Below are 25,665 nucleotides of genomic sequence, written 5' to 3'. Positions count from 1 at the left end.
AGTGAGGTGTTCCTAATAAACTGACAACCCAAAGGTAATTATATAAAGGTGCGCCAAATATGACCAGAGTAGTTATAATCATAGCTAGAATGAATAATATTACAATAATAACTCAGCAATCAAAGTTAAGTGCACATCGGTATTGTGTCATTAGAGCAGTAATTCAGTGAGTCGGACCCCGGCGGTAAAGAGCTGCACGTCCTTCTGCTGCTGACACCGAGAGAACCTGAGCAAAAAGACCCCGCTGGATCTGAACTGTTAACTTAAAACTGTGTTATTGATTTTATTAAGGTAGCTGCTGACACCGAGAGAACCTGAGCAACAAGACCCCGCTGGATCTGAACTGTTAGCTTAAAACTGTGTTATTGGTTTTATTAAGGTCAAATATCAGAGTACTTCTCCCACTACTGCTGGCGAGTTTAGCTGTGGACTTGTAGACCGTCTGGGAGGCTCATGAGTCTGACCTGCTTGGTCATGGACCTGAACGGCAGGGCTCCCAGGATCACCGTCTGGTCCACCCGGTCAAACCACCGTCTCGACGACACCTTCTCCATCACAACATTGTAGGCTAACGTCGGGTAGAAGAGCAGCCTCGCTAACGCTCCGGACATGGCTAAGCTGTTTGTTTGTTTGTTTGTTTACATTACGATAAACGTCCAGCTTTTCATCGTCGTCCTATTTCTGTGCAGTGTCTCTGACTTGAAGGGCGGTCAGCATGTGTTCCTCCACGGACGGAGATAATGTTTTCACATGGATAATATATGCAGGATCCGGCGCGTGCGACTCGTCTCTGTCGTCGCCATTTTGGAGCGGGGTAATCGCTAGGCCAAACAGTGAAAGAATTTTTGTGCTGCTTTAATTTTAATGAAAGAAATTTCAGAACCAAGCAACAAATTGCATTTGGCAGATATGTTATTTTACACTATTACTTTATTACTCTTGCAAACTTGTCCACATTTTCCCAATAAGTAATATTTTTAAGCTATCAAAAAATTTGGGGACTATCCATGAGAAGATATAGCCACGCACACGCACGCACACACACACTTACTGTTTAGTACTTATAGCCAGTATATAAACATTAAAAATGTTTATAACACACTACAATGTAGTAATACGCAGGCTGTTTGTTATTTATAACTTTTTTTGTAGGTGTAAACATGTTTTCATAGGGAAAGCTAATATTGACAAATACCGTATATTAATAGATCTTAAAACGTCCATATGGCTGCATACAACGCTGTTGCAAGTCATTTGTTAAATGTTTGTCAACTGCTTATAAATGAGAAATTGCCAATTAATTTAAACTGTTTCTATTAATACGTTCAGTGTGCCACAGAGCACTAATGTTTATTTTTACAGGGATCAGAATGGAGCTTTGTCAATTTACTTGAAATAATCAAAGATTTCCATATCAAGATTTTTGTGCTAGTTTTATTAAAACTCTCACACTGTTACTGTATTGGCCTCAAAAAAAGTAGTCATTGTAAAATAATCATGTTTACAATGTCTATATAAAATATTAAAACAACTTAACTTTTTTTATATACACTTCTCTATGCTGGACATTGTTTTACATGGCTGAAATTGCTTTTAGAAATTTTTGCCATGAAAAGTAAATATAAAGTCTTATATCTCACCACAAATGGAACTAAAATATTGCAAAGAAAACACATACTTGTAATTGTGTCTTGTAGTACCTGTACTTATTTCTAAAATGAAGTCATGGCTGCCACTGTACAAGGTACCAAGACAAAAGATACTTGAAAACTATTTCTCAAGGCTTTCATTCCACTTGGTAAATGAATCAGAGCACCAAAGTCACCTGCTTTAAAGACTTAGTAACATGAGCAGTGGCATGGATTACAGACTGTATTTCTGTTGGCAACAGCTGAGTCAGTAAGACCTGGTTAAAATGAAGTCGGTAAGCTGTGACAGGAAGTACAGTTTCCAACACATTGTTTCATTTCATTTTACCAGATATTTGTCATTCCAAAAATACCAGAGAGAATGCATAAACCACATCTTTTATTGTGGAATCTACACTGTTGTGTCAACAGATGAATGAGATTCTTTCACACATGACAGACTTCACACACATCTGGCTGGATTGGTGAAAATGCTGAAGAACAAGCTGGAGTAGGGACTTTCAGAGATGCTGCAGAATGTGCACGTCTTACGGTTGAACTGTATTTGGTAATTAACAGTATTTGTGCTTCTTGATATAAGAGAACAATTTGGATATTTTGTTTTGCAGTACAAGCTTCATACATTTGAAAGAGAGAATGGTAAACACAGTATGCCATTCTGTGCTTTGCATTACTATATTTTAACAAGCCTTTCCAAATCAGTCATGATAGTGTATTGAATGATTTAAACATCTATACAGCTCCAATATATATAATTTAACAGCCCTTTCATCCTGTCACACAGCAGCATTTCAGTAAGGACACCAGCAAACAGAGAGAAGTATGTACACAAACAAGATTAGGAAAAAGCTGTGAGTCTGTGTAAAAATGATACCATAAGCTAAAATATATTTTCTAAAATTTGTTCAAAAAAGAAAAAAGAAAAAGTGCAAAGTATTTACAATACATTCAGCCTGTAACCCCAGACTGCATAACCTCAGAAAGCTAAACTTTCATTTTGTTTCTTACAAAATGTGCAGTAGAAGATACAAACAACATTTACCACTGGCAAAGTCAGTGAGCCAAAGTAGTGTTAGTTTAACTTATGATACAAGCATACATTTCCTCTTACAGTGACAGATGGGGCAAAGACTCAGCTGACAACAGATTCTTTGTCCCTTGTTCATCACCGACTTAACACTCAATATATTACCTTCATTGACATATAAAAGCAGGGAGCAGTGAAAGGTAGTGATCCAGCCACACTGGAAGTACTATGATATATCTGATGCAGCCGCCACCAGAGTGTAGAGGTCAGAGGTTGGTGGTGGTTGAGTTCAGGATGCCGTGCTGGATCTTGGTGTCAGAGGCCTTGGACAGGTCTCGCTGCGGAAAGAGAAGAGCAGTCGTTAAGACTGACGGCTGGTCTGTCTAATACGAGGAAGAGAAGTAAATAGGCATGTCTTTTCTAATCACTCGGACACGACACACTGTGAAGTCTGTTAGTGTGGATTATTAGTCATCAGCATTAAGCAATCTTATGAAGTGCTGTTCGTTTTTGGTGGAGCCATTTATTCCTGAACTGTAAAGGTCTACTTTACAGTTCCAAACAAATTTCCAATTGGGGACAATCAAGTTTACTTTACTTTTGCCAAGAGTTGAATGGACAGACCTCGAAAATCAGGTGTGAAATTGCTTCTTAGATAAATGTAGATGGGGCAAAAACAGTCACTCATCACATGTTCACAGTAGGTTTATTGAGTCTACAATACATTTCTAATTAAACTTTGGTGCAGAGTTTACTAGGGATGGGCATTTTGAGCTAAAATGCCTCTGCTGCTTGTATGTGGCGCTGTTGTAAAATGGTCTACTGACCTCATTATCGTGTTATTTCCAGGCGCTGGTAAAAACAAGGGAAAACAGTGCCTTTTGTTTTTAGAGACAAAACCATATCAAAAGTATTTGATTCTCTTAAATGAAATGACTATTTGAATATTCAAAAATCACCGCCCATCCCTGGTGTTTTCGTTGGTAACATTTCTTCATGGCGCCCCACCTCGCCACTGCCATGGCAAAAACCTCAAACTAGTAAATCATCTAATCCAGCATCCTGATGGGTAAGAGTGATGCAACTGCTTTGTCAGAGCTGTGACAGTGTGGAAGTGTCAGCAGCCTGTTCAAGCTGAAACGATGTGTTAAGTTGCTTGTCGAAAAAGACCTTTCCTTGGATTAGAGGCATGCAATTAAGATGAAAGCAATGAGTAAGCACCACACAAGCTTTTAAAACTCCAAACACACCTTGACTGAACAGAATCAGGGTTGACCAACTCCCTCTGAAATATAAATTTACATCATTTGGATTCTGAACATCAAACTTCTACAGTGCACTTCAATGAGTTAATGCACAAAGATGAGTAAAAAGATGCCGAACAAAGAAAGTAGAGACAAAAGTGTACATTACCACAAACTCTGAATATGTGCTGGCAACAGAGGCTACGCTGAAGTTACGCTGTTGACTAGTGGGGGTCAGCAACGCACCGCTCAATGGGGTCCCCTTCAACTGGGCCTCGTTCTCCTTGTTACAGCTTTGTAGTCGTGGGTGGGGGTGTTTACAGCCACCTGGTGTCCGTGCTGCTGGACCCTGAAGGACACACAGCAGGAGAGACAATCACATCAGACAGGAGGGACTGATGACCCTCTTTAACAACAAATTTTAAAAGTTAAATTAAGTGAAGACATAAATGTGGGCAAGCAGAATCAGCTCTACCCCACCTCGTGTCCCAAATCATCACAATGAACTGATAAATCTGAGCAAGTACACAGGATCTGTGCAGGTTTCATCAGGTTAAACTGAAGACTTTGTAAGGACCCACAGAAACCCTGGTACAGGACAAGAACTGACTGGTTCATATACAGCGCACACACACACACACACACACACACACACACAGAAACATTTCTGCTCAAATAAGAAGGAAAATGGTTGTGTACACACATCTTAGCACCTATGTGTATGTTTTGCCTGGTTCACATGCTGTGGTGCAACCCAGCTGTGCAAATGGCTCATATTTTACCACAGAGCAGAAAAAGAAAACATTACAGTATAAGCTTCAATGTCAACTGCCTGCCCCAATATGCTCCTGCTTCATTTACATGATGTCTGTCAGATTAAGATTACACTCAAAATGTTTTGAACAAATTTCATGTCCATTACTTTCTCTTTAGGTTAAACGTGTGTACTGCTTCCTTCTTGAAAGGTCAACCAACCTTGTTTGCTGACAGAGGTGGGCGGGGCACAGGTGAGCGACAGATGGTTCCACCATAGATCGAGCGCATGGTGCTGTTAGAGGTGGCACTGGAAATACTGGCCGTGGCATTGAACTGGTGAGAGACAGGCAGTGGACTAGTGGTGACAGAGGCCAATGAGCAAACAGAAGGAATTTACTGAACCACACAAACATTATTGTGCACAAGCAAAAAATAATAAAGAGAAAATACAAAGGTGACTGTTTTGCAACCCTCTGGATTAGAGTCATAACACCGGTGTCCTCAGGCAAGTAACATGGTAGATTTTCTTGTTTAGTAAAAAGAGACAACCAGGTTTGTAACAGTTTCTTCTGTGTGGAGCTGCACTTTGGAGCCACAAGCCCAAGCATATTGTGTGTCACAGTTGTTGATGAAAAAGATTTTTTCTGCATTTATTTTGCAGTTTGGTTTAGGAGGATCCTCACTAGTACCATTAGAGCCTGATGCCACACTGAACATTGACGTGAACGTGTGCGCAGGCTTGTTGACTGTGGGTGAGTGTACAGAATATGAATACAAACCGAGTTTACCATCTTTCGAGATTTACTTGGAGTAGCAGTGCCAGGGAACCTGCGTTTGGCTGGGGTTCGTACTGCTGTACCGTACAACATGTCCTCCTCGGTCTGTCTGCTCTTCTTCAGGTGCTGTTTTGAGGATGTAAAGACAAGTGTCAACACCTTTCTCAACAAACATGCCGGCTGAGCGAGAGTGAGGCCATGTGTTTACCCTTTCTAGTTTCTCCTTTTCTTTCTCTATTCGATGCAGCTCCCACTGTTCTTCCACATACTGCAGAAACTTTTGGCCATTTACCAGAAACTCCCGACCCTGATCATTTTCCCATGCATCAATCTGTGCTTTTAAAGCTTTTTCAAGCTGAAAAAGAAAAACACACACACACACCAAGTTACTGTCAAATGCTTAAAAGTGATAAGATAATTTCACTTTATATGTACTAATAATAACAGTGACAGTTGGCCTTGTCGTCTTACTTTGGGCAGGCTTTTGTGCAGCTCAGACCTCTGTCTTTCCTCTTTGAGGAGATTCCCTCCTCTGTTAGTGAATCTTGTCGGATCCATGGCTTTTTTCTGAAAATGACAAAGATGAAAGACAAATTATGAGCTTAAATTGACAACTCCTTCCAACATGCAATACTGCAACCACAAACAAATTCAAGGGTACAATAATATAGACAGGTGTTTTTATAGGTGTGCACATTGGAATGACAAAGATACGGGAAATCAGATGCTTCGTTGTATAGTAAAACATTTTATCCAAACAGATTGAATTTGAACACATTAACACACTTTCTTGGTTGGACCACATGTGGCTTGTAAAAGTCAATCACATATGCACATGTGGGGAAGAATTTTAAATAGACCTGCTGGCCGTCATCTGTAAAAATCTGACCGTCTCTGGTTTGGTCCCATGACCACAGCCTCAGATGGACTGAGCTTTAGTTTGCTTTTCCTGTTCCGGGGGCCTCACCTCCAGTTCCTGGAAGAATCTCCAGCTTTCCTCCCATCGGTGAACCCCATCAAAAAGCTCTTTGTGATCTTCATAATGCTGCTTCAGGCGCTGGATCTCAGCATCATGCAGACTTAACAGCTCTTCAGTAAAATCCTCTAAAACATTCAATTACAGCTCGAGTCATTTTCTTAATCTAATTTTACAAATTCATTCAGTCTGAAGCAAGTGAAATAACAAGTGAACCCACCGCTAAAATACGGTGCAAAGGTCTGACGCTGCTCCATGCTAAAGAAGCACTTCTCCCAAAACACAGCAATCTCAGAGCGGATGGCGTCTATAACATTGTGGATGTTCAGCAGTTTGAGCTCCTCCAGACGCTGAACTTCTACTTGTAACTAGAGCGGAAAATAAAGTGTCAAGTGAAGAGGAAAACACTGACCACAGCATGACAGTCAGACGTTGCCCATTTTTAGTCTGAACACTTGAGTCTTCTCACCGCTTCCAGATTCCTCTTCCTGGATGCAACCATGTGCTCATTGAAGGCCTGCCTCTCCTCCTGAGGAACCTGCAGTCTTTCCCACAGCTGCTGGATCTTCTCTCGGTGACTCTCACACATCACCTCCATCTCTGTCTTTCGTTCTTCCAGCTGCAGGATCGACATGATGGAAAGCAGCACCAGTTAACAGCCCAGCAGCTTGGAGACTGACTATGTCCACTGCTTTAAATGATAGCTTAACTTATTATACATCTGAACTATTATATATATATAGCTCTCAAGGCCTGATTACAATGCATCAAAACTCTCAAAACTACTTTTCTTTTTTTGCAAGACATTTTAATGGAATTCAGAGGAACAGAATAGACTGCAATTTAATACCTGCTCCACAAAGATACTTTTTTTTTTCTTGCAAGTATCAGACATGCAAAGTAAATTTTGTTGTACTACCATTTAAGGTGTTCTATTCAACTACTGTAACACAGAGCTCACTGGAAACCAGCTGTGGAGCTAAGGCCTAAAATTATTTAACGTTATACTTCTCTATCACAACCTTTTCAGTACAGAACAGTAATTCCTAATATCTTTTATCATGACAATGGTTGGCTGGATTAATCAATTAAAAATAAATAAATTACAGTTTAATCCTGTTTTGGCAAAGAAAGAAAAAAAAAAAACACAAATAGCATTTTATACAATAAAATCAGTGCTTTTGCCCTTGAGACTTGCAGACACATGGTCTAACGTTATAACTAGAACTACCACCTTGCAGCTGCATGCCTCTGCCAACCAGCCAAACTCACAGGACTGGGACAGACGTGAGTTCACTGTGACCTTTAACCATCAAAATCTAATCAGTTCATCCTCGAGTCCATGTGAACGTTTGTGCCACATGTGAATAAATTCCCTGAAGGCGTTTCTGAGATACTGCGTTCACAATAGGCCACACAAATGGACAGACAACCTGTAGAAACCATCATACCTGACACAGAAGCAGCTTGAGGGAAGTAATATTGTCTCTAGAAAGACAAAAGGAATCCTCCTCCTCACAGACGACGTCCTTCTCAAAGCTGGTCTCGGGGATGTGGTCCAGCTCTCCCATGTACAAGATGATTTGTTTTTTCAGGTCTGTGAACTCAGCGTACCGCTTGGCCTGACAACAGGAAGGCAGTACAGCATTTAGTTAAACATGACTAAAGTTTGTGTTACGTTGTGGCTCTTTGTAGTGACCTGCCACAGGCTGTTACATGCTAGAGGTGTATTTTTATATTAAAACCCACCTCAGCTTTGTTGTGAAATGTCAAAAACAAAAAAACAAAAAAACAAAACAAAAAAAAAGAACAAAATTCACGAGTATATATCAGATTTTCACCCTATTTTGGAGCAGTCCAGCTCAACTGTTTACTCAAAGACCTGCAGGCGTTTGTTGTAAGGCAACTCACTGCTTCAGTGTCAGGCTTCAAAAAAACTTTTTTAGGGTAATACCAATACAGCAGCCTAAGTGTTATCAACTCCTACCAGTTAAAATGTTGTTTATTATTTTTACAAAAAGTCATCCTTTAGCAGGGCATGGTACACATGACAAACAGTTTTGCTTTAAGAGGACTTCTCCAGTGTCATGTTTCATGTGAAATCATATTAAACCAAGACAAAAACTAGGATCTTAAAGCCACATGATGAGACTTAATTAAAATACCACTTGCCCTGAGAGAACCCGCCTCTTCTTACTGTGTCAGCATAGAAAAGCACACAACTCGTCTGCGAGTCTAAACATGAAAACTGACTGAATGAGGCTTTATCTGAGTAACAGTGTGAGCCACAGAGAAGACTGTTGTGTTGCATTAACATTAACATCTGCCACCACCTCCTGCAGCATAACCTGTAACACAGCGCTTCCATTAATGCAGTCAGATGCAGCTGTAACAACGAGAGCTCCTACCTTCTCCACCTCCTGGTTGGCAATGTGCTGGCGGAAGTTCTCCAGTTGTTGCAGTGATGGGACAGAGTCTGGAGTGATGCCGTATGGCAGGGAGCACAGGATGTCACATAGGTCCTGGTCCTGCTCCAGCAGAACCTTCAGCTGCTGCATTCGCTGGGCCTTCTCCTTGACCAGAGCCTCCACACGTGTGCGGATGTTCTTCTCCTGCTGCAGCATGCTGATACCATCCTCCTCCTGAACGTATGGAGGACATAACAGATTAAGCTTACAAGGTGTCTCGAGCAGTTTCCTTTACAACTGCACTGTCAGTAAACCGTGTAAAGCTGCTCATCATCAACTGTGTTAATAAGTGAAAGCTATTTTTATTGACTTGTGTTCATCATTGCACAATTATTAACAGCAAAAGTGTTGTAACCTCAAACACAGGGAGCTGAAGTGCCAGGCAGAGCTTCTCCATTTCCGCCCTGCACATTTGAATGCTGCTGATGAGCCTCGACTTCAGAGATTCCTCTTCTTTGATCATCATGTCGAGTAAGCCCTGGTGAATAAGTACAGTGACATGCAGTCTATGAAATACTGAAACACGTACCAGTAACCACTAAATGATCATTCTGATTGTGGATTTTGGCAAATGTGATAGCTACTTTCATTTCTATGCAATCCCACAATATGCCTAAAACCCAAGCACAGAGTTTACCTATGATAGTTAAACTGGTCCTTGGTACTAATACAGATGTCTAACAGAAGACAGTGTTTATTAATACACACTGCCCCTGCTGGCAAACACTCAAGGAGAGGATTACACAGTAACTCACAATCAAAAATGCTTAGTTATACATTTAATTTAAAAATAATCATATTGAAAGACATCATCAGAGAGGGTCCCGCCGGTTAAGTTTAAGACATTTTAAAACCATGTAAGGGAGTTTAAACGCTGTTTTTCAGTCATACTGATGATAAAGCATACAATTATTTGAAAGTGCATGAACTGTTTTCTTTTAACACGCATGTGTGGAAAGAACATCAAAATGCACATGCTTGGAGAACATCAGTGTACATGGACAGAAGTCAGACCCTCTTCTGGAAATATGAATTGGAGCATATGTGACTATGCAGTGAAATTTTTCAGAGTAAAATCAATATTAGCCTATAAAAAAAAAATAATAAACACACAATGTGAGTCTGGATTTAGTAAAAAACAACAAACTAGCTGCTATCATAAACTAAAGCTCTGCATTGCTGACCACTGACCAGCACTGGGGCTTTAGTTTCACAAATAACGACTGCTGTGTTGTTGTACAAGACCCCACCCACCTCACATTTTCTCAGACACACACAAACAAGTTCACAGGTTTCAAGACAATGAAAATGTGGTTTGTCCAGATCTGTCAGATCTCTTTTCTACCAGTATAGTGTGGACTAAATGACAAAAAAAAAAAAAAAAAATCAGTAAAATCGTTTTCACAAATTAAATGTTTCACAAATGTCTGTAAACACAGAGCTTTTAAATCTGGACCTACTTTGTTGTGTGATTGGAGAAAAACATTTTGTGGTTCAAAAACAGCATGTTAGCTAGAAACTTGAAAAATGGTTTTAAAAAGTGTTAAAGCTTTAACTATTATGTCTTACACCCTCCCACAACAAGTGGATAATGTTACAAAAGCAGACTCAGTCTTGTAATTTAAGTTGCCCTTTACTCTCAGCTTTTTACCATACTGTATCTCACCTTGATGTGGTTCTTAACAACATTGGTCCTCTGCAGTCTCTGGTCCTCCGGGATACCGATCTCCTCCCAGATGTCTTTCAGGTGGCACAGAGCTTTATTCAGGCACGACACAGCCTCTGCTGCGAGCACCTCGCTAGTGGGAGACAATCGGTTAGATACATATCAATCCACCCTTTATTAAAAGGCTAAGAGTCCATAAAAAAAGAAGACAATAAAACAAAAAACAAGAACAAAATATAGACAACTTACAGAACCAATGAACAGCAGTACCAGAACTCCCAAAAGGTGGACTGGTACCTGATATCACTTCATGCCAATAATCTTAATGATCTCATTTTCAGAGCCATTTAATCGTAAAATAAAGTTATAGCACACGTCTAACTGCAGCATCATCAAAAGTACAAATTCTCTGCAGAACAACCCGCTGGCATTACAAAATCTTGGCTATCTCAGCAAGCTTTGTAGGCAGTCTGAATCTTCCATTTAGTCCCCTTCTGGAAATTAATCCACAGGGGCGCAGTGTACAAAGATAAGCAATAAGATTAAAGAGTCTTACTGTGACTACATCAGAAAACTTGTGAAACCTTCTTGCCAACATACTCCTGTGCATACAAAATGTAACATTGTCTGACCATGTCGTCATCATCAGCACAAAACTGGTTTGTAATATAATGACCCAGATACATTTAGGCCTAGCACAAATACTTAAAACTTCACTGGATAAGTAAAAAATCTGACAACGGGAGATCCCTATCATCTCTCATTCTACAGAGTACAAGTGTACTACCAACCATACAGCCACTCAACGCCAGTGACAGATCATCCATGTGAAGGTTAAAGAGCAATGGAGACACCCCCACCCAATTAGAATACCAATATGTTAAAATCCTGACGATACTGTCAGGAACTCCCCTTGGTATCAGTTTGGTGAATAATTTACAGTGACTGACCCGGTCAAAGCCCCTAGGAGTATCAATAAAACTAATTTAAAAAAAAAAGGTTGATTTGTGGCGTCTCTATTTCTGTACAATCTCTTTCAAGGTATAGATACACGTATCAGTACCTAGATTAAACAAAAATCCAAATATATTATCTCTTAAAAAAAAAAAAAAAAAGTATAGTTTTTCAAGCGGTCTAATAGGATCCTTTCCAGAACCTTGAATTGCTTGCCAAGAAAACAGGCATTTAATTGTCCCAACCTTACCAAGTCTATCTTTAATTAGAGGTACTATAACTACAGACAACGAGTTGGGCAACAAACCACGCTGATAATAAACTCATTTGTATATTTAAAAATACCCATTTCACAAGAACAACTTTGAGCACAGTTAAAGGAGGCAGAGTAGATATCGGTTATATTGTAGACAACCACTGGTATCATTTAAACCAAAGGCAACACATAACTCACTGCTAAAAGACGTTAAGGTTGATTTGGCTAATAACTAGCTAAGGTTAGCTTACTTGTCATCTCCTTTAGCTGCCGTCATGATCCAACGTTGATTTTCAAACCCTGAGTCTATCATAACTATCGGCAAAAGTTTTACCTTACCTTTTCCTCATCTTCAATTCCAGCTTGTGTTGCGATTTTCGGTGAAAAGTTTAAAACTTGTCACCTAGACAAGTTACAGGGCCTCGTCCCTCTGTCTGTTGTCTCTCCAATCCGTTTGTACACAGTTCAAAATACGCGTTCAGCAGCACGCTGCCCTCTGATTGGCTCCTTCTGTGGGAGCGCTTGTTGTTGCAAACTACGACCGCCTGATCTTCTACAGTTAACCCTGACTAGGAACCGCCCGTCCCTGAAAAACCGATGAATGAAAACATACTAGTTCCATCGAGGGTGTGGTGAAGAAGCAGCAGCATTCTAGTTTAACTAAATGACGCTGTAGTCAATTTTACATATATAGTATACAGGTCTATATTGATAGTTGTTGCGGTTCTATTCGCATCTTCACAGATGCATCGAAACATTCAGATGATAAAATAGGAGTGGAACTTTTTTTGTTCTAGAATTTCATCTCAAAGTAGGGAAAAGCAGTAATAAAGGATTTTCAGTATACACCGGAGAAATGATTGCGATACTCTTAGCACTACAATAGATAGAGGATACATGACCACCGAGAACAATTGTTTGTTCAGATTAAAGTTCATCACTGAGTAGTCTACATTAGTCATTCAGACAGTAAATGGTAAAACTGTATTCATATAGCTCATTTTTCCACAGTGTGTTGCACTGGCCAAAGCGCTTTACAGGAGATGATACACCCTCCACCCATTCACACACATAACATTCACACACCGATGACGACAGGCTGCCACACAACGGCGCTAGTCAATTCGGGGTTTAGTGTCTTGCTCAGGGACACTAAGCGTGCGGGGAGACCGGGAGTCGAAACACCAACTTGCTAGTCAGGAAACGACTGCCCTACGACGACGACCCGACATCTTAATTTAAATATTACAAACTCTCCACAGAATTCAAATGATTGGGCTAACATTTGCGTTTTTATGGATACCAGCACATATCAGGTTAAAGGGAAATTAAACAGCGGCCAAGGCTGCAAATGAGGCCATAAAAACTAACGCTATTAATACAGAAGTCAACTTTAGTATGACACGCGTGTTATCAAACAGAGGCTGAAGGAGAAGTGGTAGGAACAGAGGAAAGGACAGTGGTTTTATAGGATTCAAAGTAAAGTAGGAGACATGGGAGGTACAGGGAGAAGTAGAAGAGATGAGATGGTAGTATCAATATTAAGATTTGGATGTAGTGGTCTTAACAGCACACTATTCAAAATAGGGCAGCATAAGAAGAGATATCAGAATACCTCATGTTACATTGTCAGAACTACGAAATACAAAGGAGGGACCTAATTCAAACCCTTAGGGGGATAAACATGCCTTATGATCTAATAGGTATCTTGAGAAAATCTTCAGGAAATATATGTTACCAGTTTTTGTTCTAGTACCTTATAACAACTACAGTACGTTAATTGAGAGAATATGATATTGATATTCTTGACCCCCACTCCATACCAGTTGATGGTGGTAATGTACCAATTCGTACTTTGCACACCGCCAATAAACCTCAGCCAAAGAAGAACAATTTTTTAAACTGAGGAATTCAAAGCAGAGAAGAAGATGTATTCTAAATATGTACAAGAAGAAAACACAACAAATATAGTAGAAACATGTATTTACTTTATACATCTTTACAGTTCTTTTGTCATCAGAAACCTCACCAGAAGTGACTATTTTCCATCAGTAACAATGCCAGCAATGGAGGGAAAGCATGAGGAGTCTATGGAATGTGTCAGGTTTCCATCCTTTGTTATGTGCTGACAGGCTGTGTGTCCTCACAATCATACATGGTTGTCCAGTAAAGCCTCAAGGAGTCGTGAACTGTTTGTAATCGCAGTTGTTACCACAATGAATCTGTAACCTGAAACAGAAAAACAGTAAAGCCAATAAAATAATTTTCTCCTTCCTAATGAAGGAAACTTTTGTGAAACACAAAAGGCAAGTTTTGATGTACAATATGTGCATGTTCCAATAATAATAATAATAATAATTTTCTTTCTTTCTTGAGTGTTTTAAACTCAAAGCAAAAAAGGTCTGGTAAGGGTTTATTTGGGGTCAGAAATTTGTCCAATAGTTTAATAGAACTGTGTAATTTCATACAAATAATAATGAAAGTTCTGGGATTCATTTGGTACACACTCAACTGATGAACTGCAATAAACTGCTAGTGTAACCAAAACTTAATTTCAGTGCGTAGCAGGTTGGCTGAAGGTGCACGACTGAGATTTGTCAACATATAATTCACCATATAGGGGACAACAAAGTTTCCAATAATAAATGAGCAAGAGAATATTTACTTAGGCTGGAATAGAGCTTTCCTTTCAAGAAAAATCCTATTTTCTCTATAATTTGTATCAAATTTCTTTGAGGAAATCAATAAGTTACTGAACCACAAAATAAAGAAATACTATACTATCAATGAAGTGGAAATGCAAGAGTACAACACATATCATACAATCTGAACCAATAACCTCTACACTACTAATAATATTACTATTTGAAAAATTCAAAATGCATAAGATAATGAATTATTAGGGACAGTTCAGATTAGAACACAACCTAGAAGACTGGCACACACTTGAAAAACCCAAAGCATTTTCTGGTAAAGTCAAATGTTTCCATCAGCCTCTGGGTCTTTACCTCTCTCTCTGCCGAGGAAACGCAGTGCTGAAATCTCAGAGAAGGTGCAGCCACCCAGAAACATGACAAGGATGATGCGCTGAGCATCGTTCTTCTCACTTAAGTCAGCTCCGCTGCTGCCTGGTGAGAAGCAGAAAAACCTCTTTTCTCATTTTATTTAAACATTTAGATGTACTTGCTGTTTGCATGACCACAAGATGCCCACTGGTTACTGTCAATCCTTATATACCCGCAGTTGCTCTGTTGTCAAAACACCTCTCTTACACCATCCCTATTTAGGGACCACAGCTTACATCAATCTAACTTTACTGTAGTGATGCCAACTCTGCTTACCTGATTTTGTCTTTGTCAGAACATTTGACGGGACAGAGTGAGTGGACAGGCTCTGCGCTCAGAGTCTGAGCCTAATGTGTCTGAATTTGACAGAAAGTAGTGGAACCAACCAATGTAAAACTTCTAGAGGAGGTTTTAACTTGATTTCAAAATTGTGTTGGACTATAATTATTTTGAATATGAGGATGAATGGGATTATCTTTCTTTTCACCCAACTTCCTGTCTTCATTTGTACCTCAAAGCTAAATCTAAATCAGGCACCAAAATTAGAGCTGATTTGTACAAGAAGAAGCCGGGTTTGTTGTTTGCACGGTGTTTCAGAAATCAGATTGCTGCTGAGTGCATGTAAACACTGAGCAGCCTGAAACAATCCCTTTCATATTTATCATCGTATTAATAACTCCTTGTGATCTAACCTGCAGCAGCAAATTCATGCCCATTTAGCAGCCTGGTGACTTCTTCAAGTCCTGTCCAACTGTCACGCTCCAACACCTGCAAAACACACAGCAAGAACAGCAATAGAAAGGCTTTTTATTATGGCACTAATCAAATACAAGAAAAAACAAAAGAACCCTGTGGGTTTACTTACCTGCTCAATGAGTTTGCAGCTCAGAGGGATGTAGGCACCGCTGAAGATGTACGCCATGTCTCGTGGGACGCGCAGGTCGTATTCTTCATCTGACTTTGGCACCTCAAAATGTAATAGTCAGCTAGTCAGCAGAGCTGAAGGCAAACTACCGTTATGTGTGTCATACTGTAACATGATTACTGAGTCTTCTGGAACAAAACAGTAAAGATGATGATAATTTACCAGGCTGAGTTTTCTGCTCAAGGCTCTGAAGTTGCTTTTTTTTGCCAGAGAAGAGAAGGCATCAGTCAGCTTTCCTAAAATAAGAAACAATAAAGCAGGATTGGAACAGTTTAATGTGTTTTGAAATTAATCATTCAGCCATTTCTTGGTGATGAGGAGATAACTGTAACCTGCTGTTTTGTCATTGACCAGTTTGCCCACTTTACTCTCCATGACAGTCAGCGTATCCCCCGGCTGCTGCTCCACCAGGAGCCCCAACTGCCTCAGGCTGACAAATGTGAACAGGTGGTCCACTCCATAGCTCTGAACAGGTCAAGTAGAGACAATGAGCCTCATGCAAGAACCAGTTGTATGAACACATTTGTTCTTAAGTAGACATGTAAAAGACAAATTGTCATTCACCATGAAATTAATTCACATTTTGTTCGGGGCCCTCAGCTCCAAACAAAATTTCATTGTACGTGTCACAGTGTTACAATGACAATAAAATAAAGCTTCTTCTTCTTCTCTAGTGAGTATTTACAATACTTTGTCTTATTTGGCTTACTTACTGAGGAGCAGGGCAAGAAAATAGTATCTGTACCATTAAATAAGCCCAAAAATACAACAGTACTGAAACACCAATATACTGAATTAGCTATTAATAGTTCAGTTTTGCTATGCACTATTGGATGTACTGACAACTCTCACCGAATGACTTTGTTCTGCAGCAGTCCAACCCCTGCATTATCTCATGATTACAAGAAAAAGATCTTGTAAATATGAGATCTTTTCTCATAATCATGAGATCCTCGTAATTACTAAATAGTAAATCATAACTACAAGATAACATCCTCCAATTTTTATTTCTTTGTTGAATACAATGTGCTTCAGTAAACAGTGGTTACACTCAGCCATGTTAAGGCTCACCTGTAGATACTGTGCCTTTAATGACCGGTAATCTTTTGGCAGGAGTCCTGTGAGAAAACACCATCACACCCTCATTACAGCAGCAGAACACACAGCAGATTGTGTCTTTGAATTCATGTCACAAGACAACTCACCATTTTCTGTGATGGACAGAAGACAAAGCAGCCTAAGGCTTTCTATCATGGAGACCTAAAAAATAAAAATATATGCAAATGTATTAAAAACTAAACTTCTCTTTAACAAAAGCACATAGCCACTGTATAACAGAACGACTGCGTTTAAGCACACGCACCTGTCTGTTCATGTGCTCCTCTATGAAAGAAATACATTCACGAATTTCAAATCCTTCAAGTAAAGCTGGAACACAAGAAATCAAAATCAGCATCAATAACAAACAAAAAGATGCCTGAACAAATCTTGTCCCAAAAAGCTGAAGCAACTATCATCAAGAAACACATTTAACTAAAACCTGAACGTAACAACCTGAGTAAACTTACAGTGCTCTGTCTTCAACAGCTCCTGGAAATCCTGCTTTGTTTTCTTCTTCATTATCGATTCACTGGCACCGATGTCTGAAAGAGAATGTGCTCTTCAGTAACACAGCCTTGAAAACATAAAAATCAATCTTACAGACAGTCTTGTATGGATTCTGAATGGGCCTACAGGGCACAGACCCAGGGGGTCAGAGGCCCCCTAGACCAGAGAACCATGAAGGGACTGTTAACCTTTTTTGTTGGAAAGTCAGTGAAATTTCTACAAAAAAGATTACAAAATGCCACAACATGAGGAAAGAATAGATGCAAAATGTCACAAAACCACAAGAAGACACAGACTGACTACAAATCACATGGCTGCTCAATCTGAGTCTTGCTCCTAGAAACGTACCAGAGGTGGGGGCCTAAACATCTGTGCCCAGTGACCCAGTGGGTAAATCCCAGTTTCCATAATTGCTCACTCCTCGATTCCAGCTTGTACCAGAAGTTGTTCTGGTTTAATAAGGATCAAAGAGTGAAGATGCTGCTGGAGTAGCGATGAGTGAAAATATATTCTTTTATGGACTGACGCACCCCTTTATCAGAAATCAGTTGGTGATCGGATGCTTCAGATGACGAACAAAGGAAAAGACATGTCATGTCTCTAAAACATGTTTCCTCGATTCCTTTCTTCTTGAATTTTTTTCACCTCACATCTTATGCAGGTGGGACTAAGATGTAAGAAAAAGATGCAAGTGAGGGAAATGTGCATCTAATTAGGGAAACCGGGATCTACCTACTAAAAAGGTTCCAGGTTCGAGCCCAGGCCAACCTGAGGCCTCTCTGTGTGGAGTCTGCATGTTCTCCCTGTGCCTGTGTCGGTTCTCTCCGGGTACTCCAGCTTCCTCCCACAGTCCAATGACATGCAGCTTCGGTTGACTGGTGACTCTAAACTGCCTGTAGAAGTGAGTGTGGTTATCTGTTTCTAAGTGTTAGCCCTGTGATAGACTGGCGACCTGTCTAGGGTGGACCCCGCCTCTCGCCCACTGTCAGCCTGGATGGCTCCAGCCCCCCCGTGACCCTCGTTAGGATAAGCGATATAGAGAATGGATGGATGGATTTATCTACTGTCCCATAATCCATCCATGCATACAGTATACATTGTACTGCTGCAACACTCACGTAGGCTGAGTTGCCGATGTTCCTGTTTTAACCCTTTTAGTTCCTCTGACACAAATGCCTTAATCTGCTTTATGTCCATCCCCCGACGCTTCTGTTGGATTAAAGAAAGGAGAACAAAAGACAAGTGTCAGTTACTTCCCTCACCTTAGTTGTAATGACTGATGAGGGTAATATGCATTTACTCACATCATATGCAGTTTGGAGGTTCCTGGCTTTCTGACTGAGAAAGCCAAAGACGTTGGAGAAATGCTCGTTTCTGATTTCATTGAAGACCTGTGAAATGTGAGATCAGAAAGACATTCAACTTAAAATAACGGGAAGTAAATCTCTACAGCAGATGGATCACCTCCAGTGTCAGCCCTACCTTATCCTGAGAGTTCAGCATGACTTTTACACTTTTGTCAGAGGAGGTAACATCAGGTCCAAACTCTACACATCCTGCAAAACAAATGATGACACGACACATCAACACACATACAGAAAGCACCTGGACCCAGAGTGTCACTATACAACAGGAAAACAAACGAGCTGCGAGTTTTGACACGGAGTACAGCAAACACACACACTGGAATCCTGGTTGTCATCTTATCTGAGACATGATGTTTATTCATCTCCCTGTATGACCCGAACATCTCACAACCCGTTTGTTTATGAACAGGGAATGTTCAGAAATACTGATCAGGTATTTTCATACTTTTCTAATAGTGTGACATGGAAAAATGCACACAAAAGCATCTGAGAAATCCATAAAACAAACAAGTATTTGTACTTTATCCCACCTGCTCTCCAGCACCTGAGGCCTTACAGTTCAACAGCAAAGAATTTTTTCCCATGAGCCCATCTGATTTTCTTTAGTTGAGAAGAAAACTTGCAGTATATACCAAAACAGTGACATCACTTAGCAGGTCTCATGAAAAGCACCAAAAAAAAAGTTGCGAATGACTGAAAAGGAGTCCGAGACAGAAGTTCAGACCTTGGCAGCTTAGTGGACATGAATGTCAACTTTTCAGTTTGAGAACGTTACAGAAAAGGTCGGAAATAGAGCTCCAACCTGATGTCAGAAAGGTGTGACCATCCAACAAGTAGTCGTGAAGAAGTATACTGTCCCACTGCCTGACCCTAACCCTAAAATCATTGCTCCTTATAAACAGAGCTGTCAGATTTAGCCAGTTAGTGTGGACTGAGACTTAATTTAAATGAACATAGTCACCTCTCCAGCTGCTGCTTTGATACCCACCACATTTGATTCTAAATATATCATCCACGAGTCCTTCATAGACAACTTGTGAGCACAGAGGAGTGACAAAGTCCACATCTGCAAAGACACTGACACTGTTAGGATGGACAAAATACAAAAAGCAGTGTTTCGTCCACTGAGAGAAGGACACACTGCTTCTTACCTCTGTCAATAAGAAAAACTTTCCCTATTTCAGCCTGATGAGCTTTTTGTTCTCCCTCTTCTACCTGCTCCCTCCACAACTCGTACACCATCTGGTACCACAGAGAAAGACAGACCCAATGGAAATTCAATCCTTAATCATGCCCATCTCAAAAAAACACCATAAACATTATCTTAGGCGACATAACAGTCTCTCTGATCATACTGCACCTTGGAACATCGTCCAATCCCGTAGACCTTTGAAAACGGGCCATACAAGGAATGAAGGAGGTGTAGAGCAGTGCCTGCGGTCCTCACCCAGCGCTGGTCCCCTGCCTGAGAAACACACCTTATGATTGTTCCTGGTTAAACTACAAATAAAGAAATAAACAGTTCCAGTGTAGCCAAGTAGAATGACTTAGTTAAATATTGAATGTGGAACTGTAATATATACATGTGAAATTCCCAGTGAGTTGACCCGGCTCTCAGAGGCGACTGCCACTACAAGTCAGCTAGGCCGGCTGCTGCTGTCAAACCACATATCTGCTCTTCTCTTAGGTGAGGACAGGGTTCATCGATGCTTTGTGTTATGGGTAGGTTAGGTCTGGAGAATGGTGTTGCTTATTGTGGGGCTCTGAAGATTTATGACAGCATGGCCTGAAACCCCCCTCCGGACCCCCCCCCCCCCCTCTTTGGGGCCAAATAATAAAGACTCCAGCAGACAGTCAGGACTGCAGAAAGAACCACTGGTCAGCCTGCCCTCCATGGAGGACCTGTACACCTCACGAGTCAAAAGGAGGGCGGAGAAGATCTCTGCAGACCCCTCACACCCTGGACACAAACTGTTTGAGCTCCTCCCCTCTGGACAGCGCTACAGGTCACTGTGTGCCAAGACAACCAGACACCAGGATGGTTTCTTCTCCCAGGCCGTCACTCTGATGAACACTGAACCCATGACTGAATAACAGGACCACAACCCTCAGTGCAATATCTTAGTATATATCTATATGGAAAACTGCATCTAAACTGCGTGATATATACGGTATACTGTATATCACACTGTTTATATAGATATATTTCTCAGTACTTTATTATTGTTTTCCTATTCTTGTTCTCTCAGTCTTACTGTATCTTGTTTACTTGTTGCCTTGTGGAAGAGCATTGTAGATCCACACTGAAAGCCGCTGTACCTGAGTCAAATCCCTTGTGTGTCCAAGACACTTGGCCAATAAAGCTGATTCTGAACTGAGCATCAATTTAAAAATCCAATTGATTTCCTTTACAGCAGGGTTATTTTAGCCAGTGACTCTGCTCTGATGGATTGTTGCATGCACGATGTTCAGTAACATGCCAAAGAATAATCTAGATTTTCAATTTTGATTGCATATTTATGTTCATTCAGTCTTTCTAAACAAGATTAAGTAAAAGCTTTGAACACAGCTTTACTCTATGCTCTGCCTGATAGAGCCTGAAGAACGTTTTCGCCATGATCAGTTCTGGGTTCACTGTGATACAGTAAGCATTAGGCCTCTTATCAAATGTATGTGTTCATTTACTGAATGATTCATCCACTAATCATTTTAAATATATTCCAGACCCTGTATTTACCAGGAAGTAGTCTTGGAAGAATTCTGGCAGCTCCAGACTGAGGATGTCTTCATCCAGTGGAAGGAGGTTGAAAGTCCATTCATCAGTGGACACATCTGTGAGAGGGCAAAGACGAGGCAAAGACACTGGTCACTGCTTCTAAAACAAAAAGTGACGAAGTGAAGAAGGATGCTTACCACCAAAGATGCCCTCCTCCTCCAGCACCGCCTCACACGCGTAGAACTGGACAACACAGGAGGGTCAGCAGGGAAATATCCAGAACTTGATCCAAAACTAATTTAATCAGCATCTGAACACAGCAGCAGAGTGGGACATACCTTCTGAGGGGTAAAGATGAGCTTGTATCTTCTACATTTTCCTGCTGTCTTATCTGCATTGACCACATCTGGAACAGGAAGGTTGAGAATATTAAATTATATTGCAGGCTCACTGTCCAGGAGTCAAGGAAAACAGGAGTGATGTCGTAACTAAGTCATTATATGTATGCAGGGCCGGGCAGAAGTGTTTATATGTGAGTACAGTATATTTAACCGCACCAGTGGTTTCTAATCAACGATATGACCTTTTACTCATATAGTGGTGGCTCTGAAATGATCAGATTTTAAGTTTAATAAGTTGTGTTGTTTTCCTTCAATCTCTGTCTCTCTGTCTTGTTTATTGTTTTAGTGTCATTCAGTTTTATCACAAGATTTATCATTAACTGTATTATTAAACTACCACTGAGCCAACATCCAACTCTACTCACCACATATCCACTTCACAGTCTGTATTCTTGGCCGGATCAGAAAACAGAGCCTAAAAGAGAGTAAAGCCACACTGTCATGCTGTCACATCAGGTGTGTGTGTAAAATGTTAGCAGTGTGAGGGATGCAGGGCTCACTGTTCTGATGTGCTCATAACAGGTTTGTATTCCACTTTGTAGAGTTTGTCGACTTCATGTTGCTGTAAAAAGAGGGAGAGAGAGGGAGTGAAAATTCTTTAAAAAGCCACTGGAACTGCAGCTTTTCTTAAATGTTTCCAATATCAAAAGTCTGAAAAGTATCTGTAGCTGATGGATTTTCACCTTTAGTATTGACACATTAGCAATTCGATCCAGCGGGCTCATCAGGTCTGCCTCAATGAAGAGGTCCTTCTTCCCCGGCAGCTGTGTGTCAAAGAGAAAAAAACAGACATGTTTGATATTTTACTAATCAAATAACTTGTGTCTTGTGTTCCAAATAAAGTGACACTAGATCTCAAATGTGAGAATGCAATGGTTTCCTTCAGCATATACAGTAGCTATCAATAGCTAGAGGATGTGGATTGTCAATCAAAGCAATCTGAATGCTTTGTCTCAGTCTGTTAAAAACTATCATTTGCATATTTCACCCTATTATTATTTACACAAATTGTGAATCAATTGATAATGAAAAGGATATTTTGCATTTCTAAAACTATACAGTATAACCAGACTTGTAGTTTAAGTTAGTGAAAAAGACAAAGCAAAATATTTCACCTCTGGCCATCATTACAGATGGGCTATGGTCACAAGTGCAACACCTGCTTTGCAACTGCACACAGTCTCCACAGTGTAACTCAATGTAAAGATATCCCTTAGTTTTCTATGTTCGTAACTAACACTGAGTAGTCAATTAATGGCCTGCTAATGTCCTATTATAAAAAAAACATGTATTTTTAACATGCCAGTCATATTACTCTAACCTGCAGCAGGACCCAGGTGGCAGCTAATCGTGGTATGTTCTCACCTGTTCCAGCAGGTAGATGAGCTGATCTTTGACCAGCCTCTTGAGCATCGAGAAGTCAGGGAGCTCCGGGGAATCCCTCCGGGCACTGTGAGCCATGGTGGGCTACGCCGAGAGGACAACAGTCATTCACCCACTGCACACGAAATACTCCTCTAATGTTATTACTACACAAACAGTAAGTTAATGACAGAAAAGCTACAACCAACAGAAACGTGCTGAAGTGACACAAATCTGTGTTGTGGTTAACCTAAGAGCTAACTAGCTTAGCTTGTAGGCTAAACCATGCCCCTCTCCTTACACTGATTTTCAAGACTTTTCAAGGCAGCGTCAAAACTGATGTGGAAATAATTTCACAAAAAAATCTTATCAATTGTGTGAATTTCTGTCAAAACATCAGCCAAGGGGCGTTTAGATGATATTAGCGGCTACCCACTCTATTTCCGTGGCTAAATAAGCGGATCCGAGCCCATCATCCACTGTTTCCCCCCGGACACAACAAAGGACGGACTATTGACCTGACGCAGCAGTGTGTTATTTGGGCAAGCTGACCCTTTGTGCCCTCTTTTACTGTTTCTACAGAATGTTATGTAATTCTCGGCCATGAATTCAGACGCAGCTCTGTTGCTAGAGACTGTTAATTTCGCCGCAGACAAACATCGAAACCAGCGTCGTAAAGATCCAGAAGGAACGCCGTACATTAATCACCCCATTGGTATGTATAAGCAGAGGTGGAAGAAGTACTTAGGATGTTTATTTAAGTAAAAGTAGCAATACCACAGTGTAAAAATACTCAGTTACAAGTTAAATGTCTTGCAGTCAAAGTGTTACTTAAATAAAAGTACAAAAGTATTAGCAGAAAATATGCTTAAAGTACCAAAGGTAAAAGTACTCATTATGCAAAATGGCACAGTTTACATTGATGTACACCACACAAACGGATTTCTAACAATAATAATGAAAAAAGTTTCAAGGTGGTTTCAAATCAATCAGCTTTCACAGAATAGCAACAGTTAAATGTCACTGTTTTGTGGTAAATATGTTGAGAATGATGCTGCAGTGTCTGGGACAGAAATATCCCCAATGTTTTTGTATTTTTAAGGAGTAGCGAGGGTCCTGAGCCATGAAGGAGGCATCACAGACATTGAGGTTTTACAAGTAAGTTGAAATCAGTAAGTTACTGTCACATGCAGCATTTGTTGTGTTGCTGGGCTTGTCTGATGTGTTTGTATGTGCTGTCCGTCCTAGCAGGCTGCTCTGCTTCATGACACAGTAGAGGACACAGACACCACTCCTGCGGAGCTTGAAGCAAAGTTTGGACCTATTGTGGCTCGTATTGTTCAGGAGGTGACAGATGACAAGCGCCTGCCCAAACAGCAGAGGAAGCTTCTGCAGGTGGAACATGCGGCTCAGTGCAGCCGACAAGCCAAACTGGTCAAACTGGCTGATAAGCTGTACAACCTGAGGGACTTGAACCGCTGCACACCTGTCGGTCAGCGCCTCTGTCACTTCTGTTGTTATACTGGAACCAAATTATTTGCGGTGGCTGGGATCTTTTTTGTTGTTTTTTTACAGGACTTTTAAGTTTTATATGTTTCAGAGCTGCAACAATTATCAGAACATTAATCAGCAATTATTTTGATAATCATTTTTTAATGCAAAATTTCCAAACATTTACTGGATAAAGCTTCTCATATGTGATGATTTGCTCCTTTTCTGTCATATATGATTGTGAACTGAATATTTTTGGGTTTTGAACTATAAATACACAAGTAAAGCTTCACAAATTTCTATATACTGTACTATACTGTGTTTGTGTGTGTTGGTAGGTTGGACGGCTGAGCGGGTCCAGGAGTATTTTGTGTGGGCCAGTGAGGTGGTGAAAGGCCTGAGAGGAACCAACTCAGTCCTAGAGGAGAAGCTGGGGGAGCTGTTCAGACAGAGAGGGGTCTAGTTCTGACAACATGGAATAATTTTGAGGGTTGTATGATTGTTTAGATCAAGTTAACTTTTTTATTATTTTTTTTAATGATTACAATCAAATTAAGTAAAAAATCAGATTAATCCATAATTTAAAAAATACTTGTCATTCTATGGAAATGAGTTACATTAATGCAGAAGTAATAATCATTAATAAATCTATTGCAAGCATTGTTACCTGCAGTCTTCATTAATGCTTTAATTTGATGTTTAAGAATATAAACTGTTACCAAGGGCATAGGTGTTGATCCGGTCATTGATAGAGAAAACCTGTGTGTGTGTGTGTGTGTGTTCAGTATGCACAGTTGCGGTGGGGTTGCACCTGTGTGTGGATTTAATAAACAAGAATAAAACAGGCTCTGGACTCCTGCCCTTCTTCACAGAGCCGACATAACAATATTTTTGTTGCACTTTGGAGACGGGCCCTGCCTCACAGCTGGCTGCACACAGAGACTAGTGATATTTGTCT

The 25,665-nt window shown here is 40.4% G+C and overlaps 4 protein-coding genes across 13 annotated transcripts in view; 1 reads left to right on the top strand and 3 right to left on the bottom strand.

Annotated features, from left to right (window-relative positions):
* ptpmt1 (protein tyrosine phosphatase mitochondrial 1) overlaps window positions 1-849 on the bottom strand; it is a 3,816-nt gene extending 2,967 nt beyond the window's left edge. Inside the window, exon 1 of the mRNA XM_020589954.1 lies at window positions 465-849. Within this exon, the coding sequence (XP_020445610.1) occupies window positions 465-611 (147 nt within the window). The 5' untranslated portion in view covers window positions 612-849. The remainder of the gene's footprint in view (window positions 1-464) is intronic.
* Window positions 850-2,011: 1,162 nt separating this feature from the next.
* Window positions 2,012-12,273, bottom strand: prc1b (protein regulator of cytokinesis 1b). 7 transcript variants are annotated; one of them, XM_020590015.1, is made up of 15 exons: window positions 12,112-12,273; window positions 10,563-10,695; window positions 9,252-9,374; window positions 8,837-9,070; window positions 7,880-8,050; window positions 6,898-7,047; window positions 6,649-6,796; window positions 6,420-6,556; window positions 5,924-6,019; window positions 5,661-5,807; window positions 5,456-5,578; window positions 4,896-5,009; window positions 4,090-4,269; window positions 3,927-3,961; window positions 2,012-3,014 (listed from the first exon to the last, which is right to left on the bottom strand). In XM_020590015.1, exons 1-15 carry the CDS (start codon window positions 12,120-12,122, stop codon window positions 2,966-2,968), a joined length of 1,851 nt encoding a protein of 616 aa, XP_020445671.1. In that variant the 5' UTR covers window positions 12,123-12,273; the 3' UTR covers window positions 2,012-2,965. The 7 variants fall into 7 exon arrangements, with proteins under 7 accessions (XP_020445671.1, XP_020445672.1, XP_020445668.1 ...); XM_020590016.1 differs by having other exon boundaries at window positions 5,465-5,578; window positions 12,112-12,266; XM_020590012.1 differs by lacking the exon at window positions 12,112-12,273 and adding an exon at window positions 12,024-12,102.
* Window positions 12,274-13,738: 1,465 nt separating this feature from the next.
* Window positions 13,739-23,736, bottom strand: vps33b (VPS33B late endosome and lysosome associated). 3 transcript variants are annotated; one of them, XM_020589906.1, is made up of 24 exons: window positions 23,653-23,736; window positions 23,220-23,321; window positions 22,538-22,618; window positions 22,355-22,416; window positions 22,220-22,269; window positions 21,792-21,859; window positions 21,651-21,696; window positions 21,475-21,569; window positions 20,098-20,202; window positions 19,889-19,979; window positions 19,699-19,803; window positions 18,853-18,926; window positions 18,675-18,761; window positions 18,489-18,579; window positions 17,331-17,405; window positions 17,126-17,190; window positions 16,968-17,022; window positions 16,834-16,880; window positions 16,095-16,227; window positions 15,925-15,998; window positions 15,703-15,804; window positions 15,530-15,605; window positions 14,781-14,900; window positions 13,739-14,001 (listed from the first exon to the last, which is right to left on the bottom strand). In XM_020589906.1, the coding sequence occupies exons 2-24, from the start codon at window positions 23,313-23,315 to the stop codon at window positions 13,922-13,924; spliced, it is 1,878 nt and encodes a 625-aa protein (XP_020445562.1). In that variant the 5' UTR covers window positions 23,316-23,321; window positions 23,653-23,736; the 3' UTR covers window positions 13,739-13,921. The 3 variants fall into 3 exon arrangements, with proteins under 3 accessions (XP_020445562.1, XP_020445565.1, XP_020445564.1); XM_020589909.1 differs by having other exon boundaries at window positions 19,726-19,803; XM_020589908.1 differs by lacking the exon at window positions 23,653-23,736 and adding an exon at window positions 23,518-23,646.
* Window positions 23,308-25,552, top strand: hddc3 (HD domain containing 3). Of its 2 annotated transcripts, XM_020589910.1 has the most exons (5): window positions 23,308-23,394; window positions 23,799-23,931; window positions 24,319-24,374; window positions 24,465-24,708; window positions 25,046-25,552. In XM_020589910.1, exons 2-5 carry the CDS (start codon window positions 23,820-23,822, stop codon window positions 25,168-25,170), a joined length of 537 nt encoding a protein of 178 aa, XP_020445566.1. In that variant the 5' UTR covers window positions 23,308-23,394; window positions 23,799-23,819; the 3' UTR covers window positions 25,171-25,552. The 2 variants fall into 2 exon arrangements, with proteins under 2 accessions (XP_020445566.1, XP_020445567.1); XM_020589911.1 differs by lacking the exon at window positions 23,308-23,394 and having other exon boundaries at window positions 24,468-24,708.
* Window positions 25,553-25,665: the final 113 nt, after the last annotated feature.

Source organism: Monopterus albus, unplaced genomic scaffold, assembly GCF_001952655.1.
Source record: "Monopterus albus unplaced genomic scaffold, M_albus_1.0 scaffold10.1, whole genome shotgun sequence".
In the NCBI taxonomy this organism is placed as follows: domain Eukaryota; kingdom Metazoa; phylum Chordata; class Actinopteri; order Synbranchiformes; family Synbranchidae; genus Monopterus; species Monopterus albus.
This window is presented reverse-complemented; position numbering and strand designations above follow the sequence as displayed.

What these genes read in the sequence shown, in the direction of transcription:
- prc1b (XM_020590012.1), bottom strand. Translation starts at nt 12,085, where the DNA reads ATGATAGACTCAGGGTTTGAAAATCAACGTTGGATCATGACGGCAGCT. An exon ending in TTGTTAAGAACCACATCAAG is followed by an intron (nt 9,375 to 10,562) that starts GTGAGATACAGT and finishes CTTATTCACCAG; the next exon opens with GGCTTACTCGACATGATGAT. An exon ending in GCACATATTCAGAGTTTGTG is followed by an intron (nt 3,962 to 4,089) that starts GTAATGTACACT and finishes TTTATATTTCAG; the next exon opens with AGGGAGTTGGTCAACCCTGA.
- vps33b (XM_020589906.1), bottom strand. Translation starts at nt 23,315, where the DNA reads ATGGCTCACAGTGCCCGGAGGGATTCCCCGGAGCTCCCTGACTTCTCG. An exon ending in TCTGTCCATCACAGAAAATG is followed by an intron (nt 16,881 to 16,967) that starts GTGAGTTGTCTT and finishes GTTTTCTCACAG; the next exon opens with GACTCCTGCCAAAAGATTAC. An exon ending in TTTCCTCGGCAGAGAGAGAG is followed by an intron (nt 14,002 to 14,780) that starts GTAAAGACCCAG and finishes TTTCTGTTTCAG; the next exon opens with GTTACAGATTCATTGTGGTA.
- hddc3 (XM_020589910.1), top strand. Translation starts at nt 23,820, where the DNA reads ATGAATTCAGACGCAGCTCTGTTGCTAGAGACTGTTAATTTCGCCGCA. An exon ending in GTACATTAATCACCCCATTG is followed by an intron (nt 23,932 to 24,318) that starts GTATGTATAAGC and finishes TGTATTTTTAAG; the next exon opens with GAGTAGCGAGGGTCCTGAGC. An exon ending in GAACCGCTGCACACCTGTCG is followed by an intron (nt 24,709 to 25,045) that starts GTCAGCGCCTCT and finishes GTGTGTTGGTAG; the next exon opens with GTTGGACGGCTGAGCGGGTC.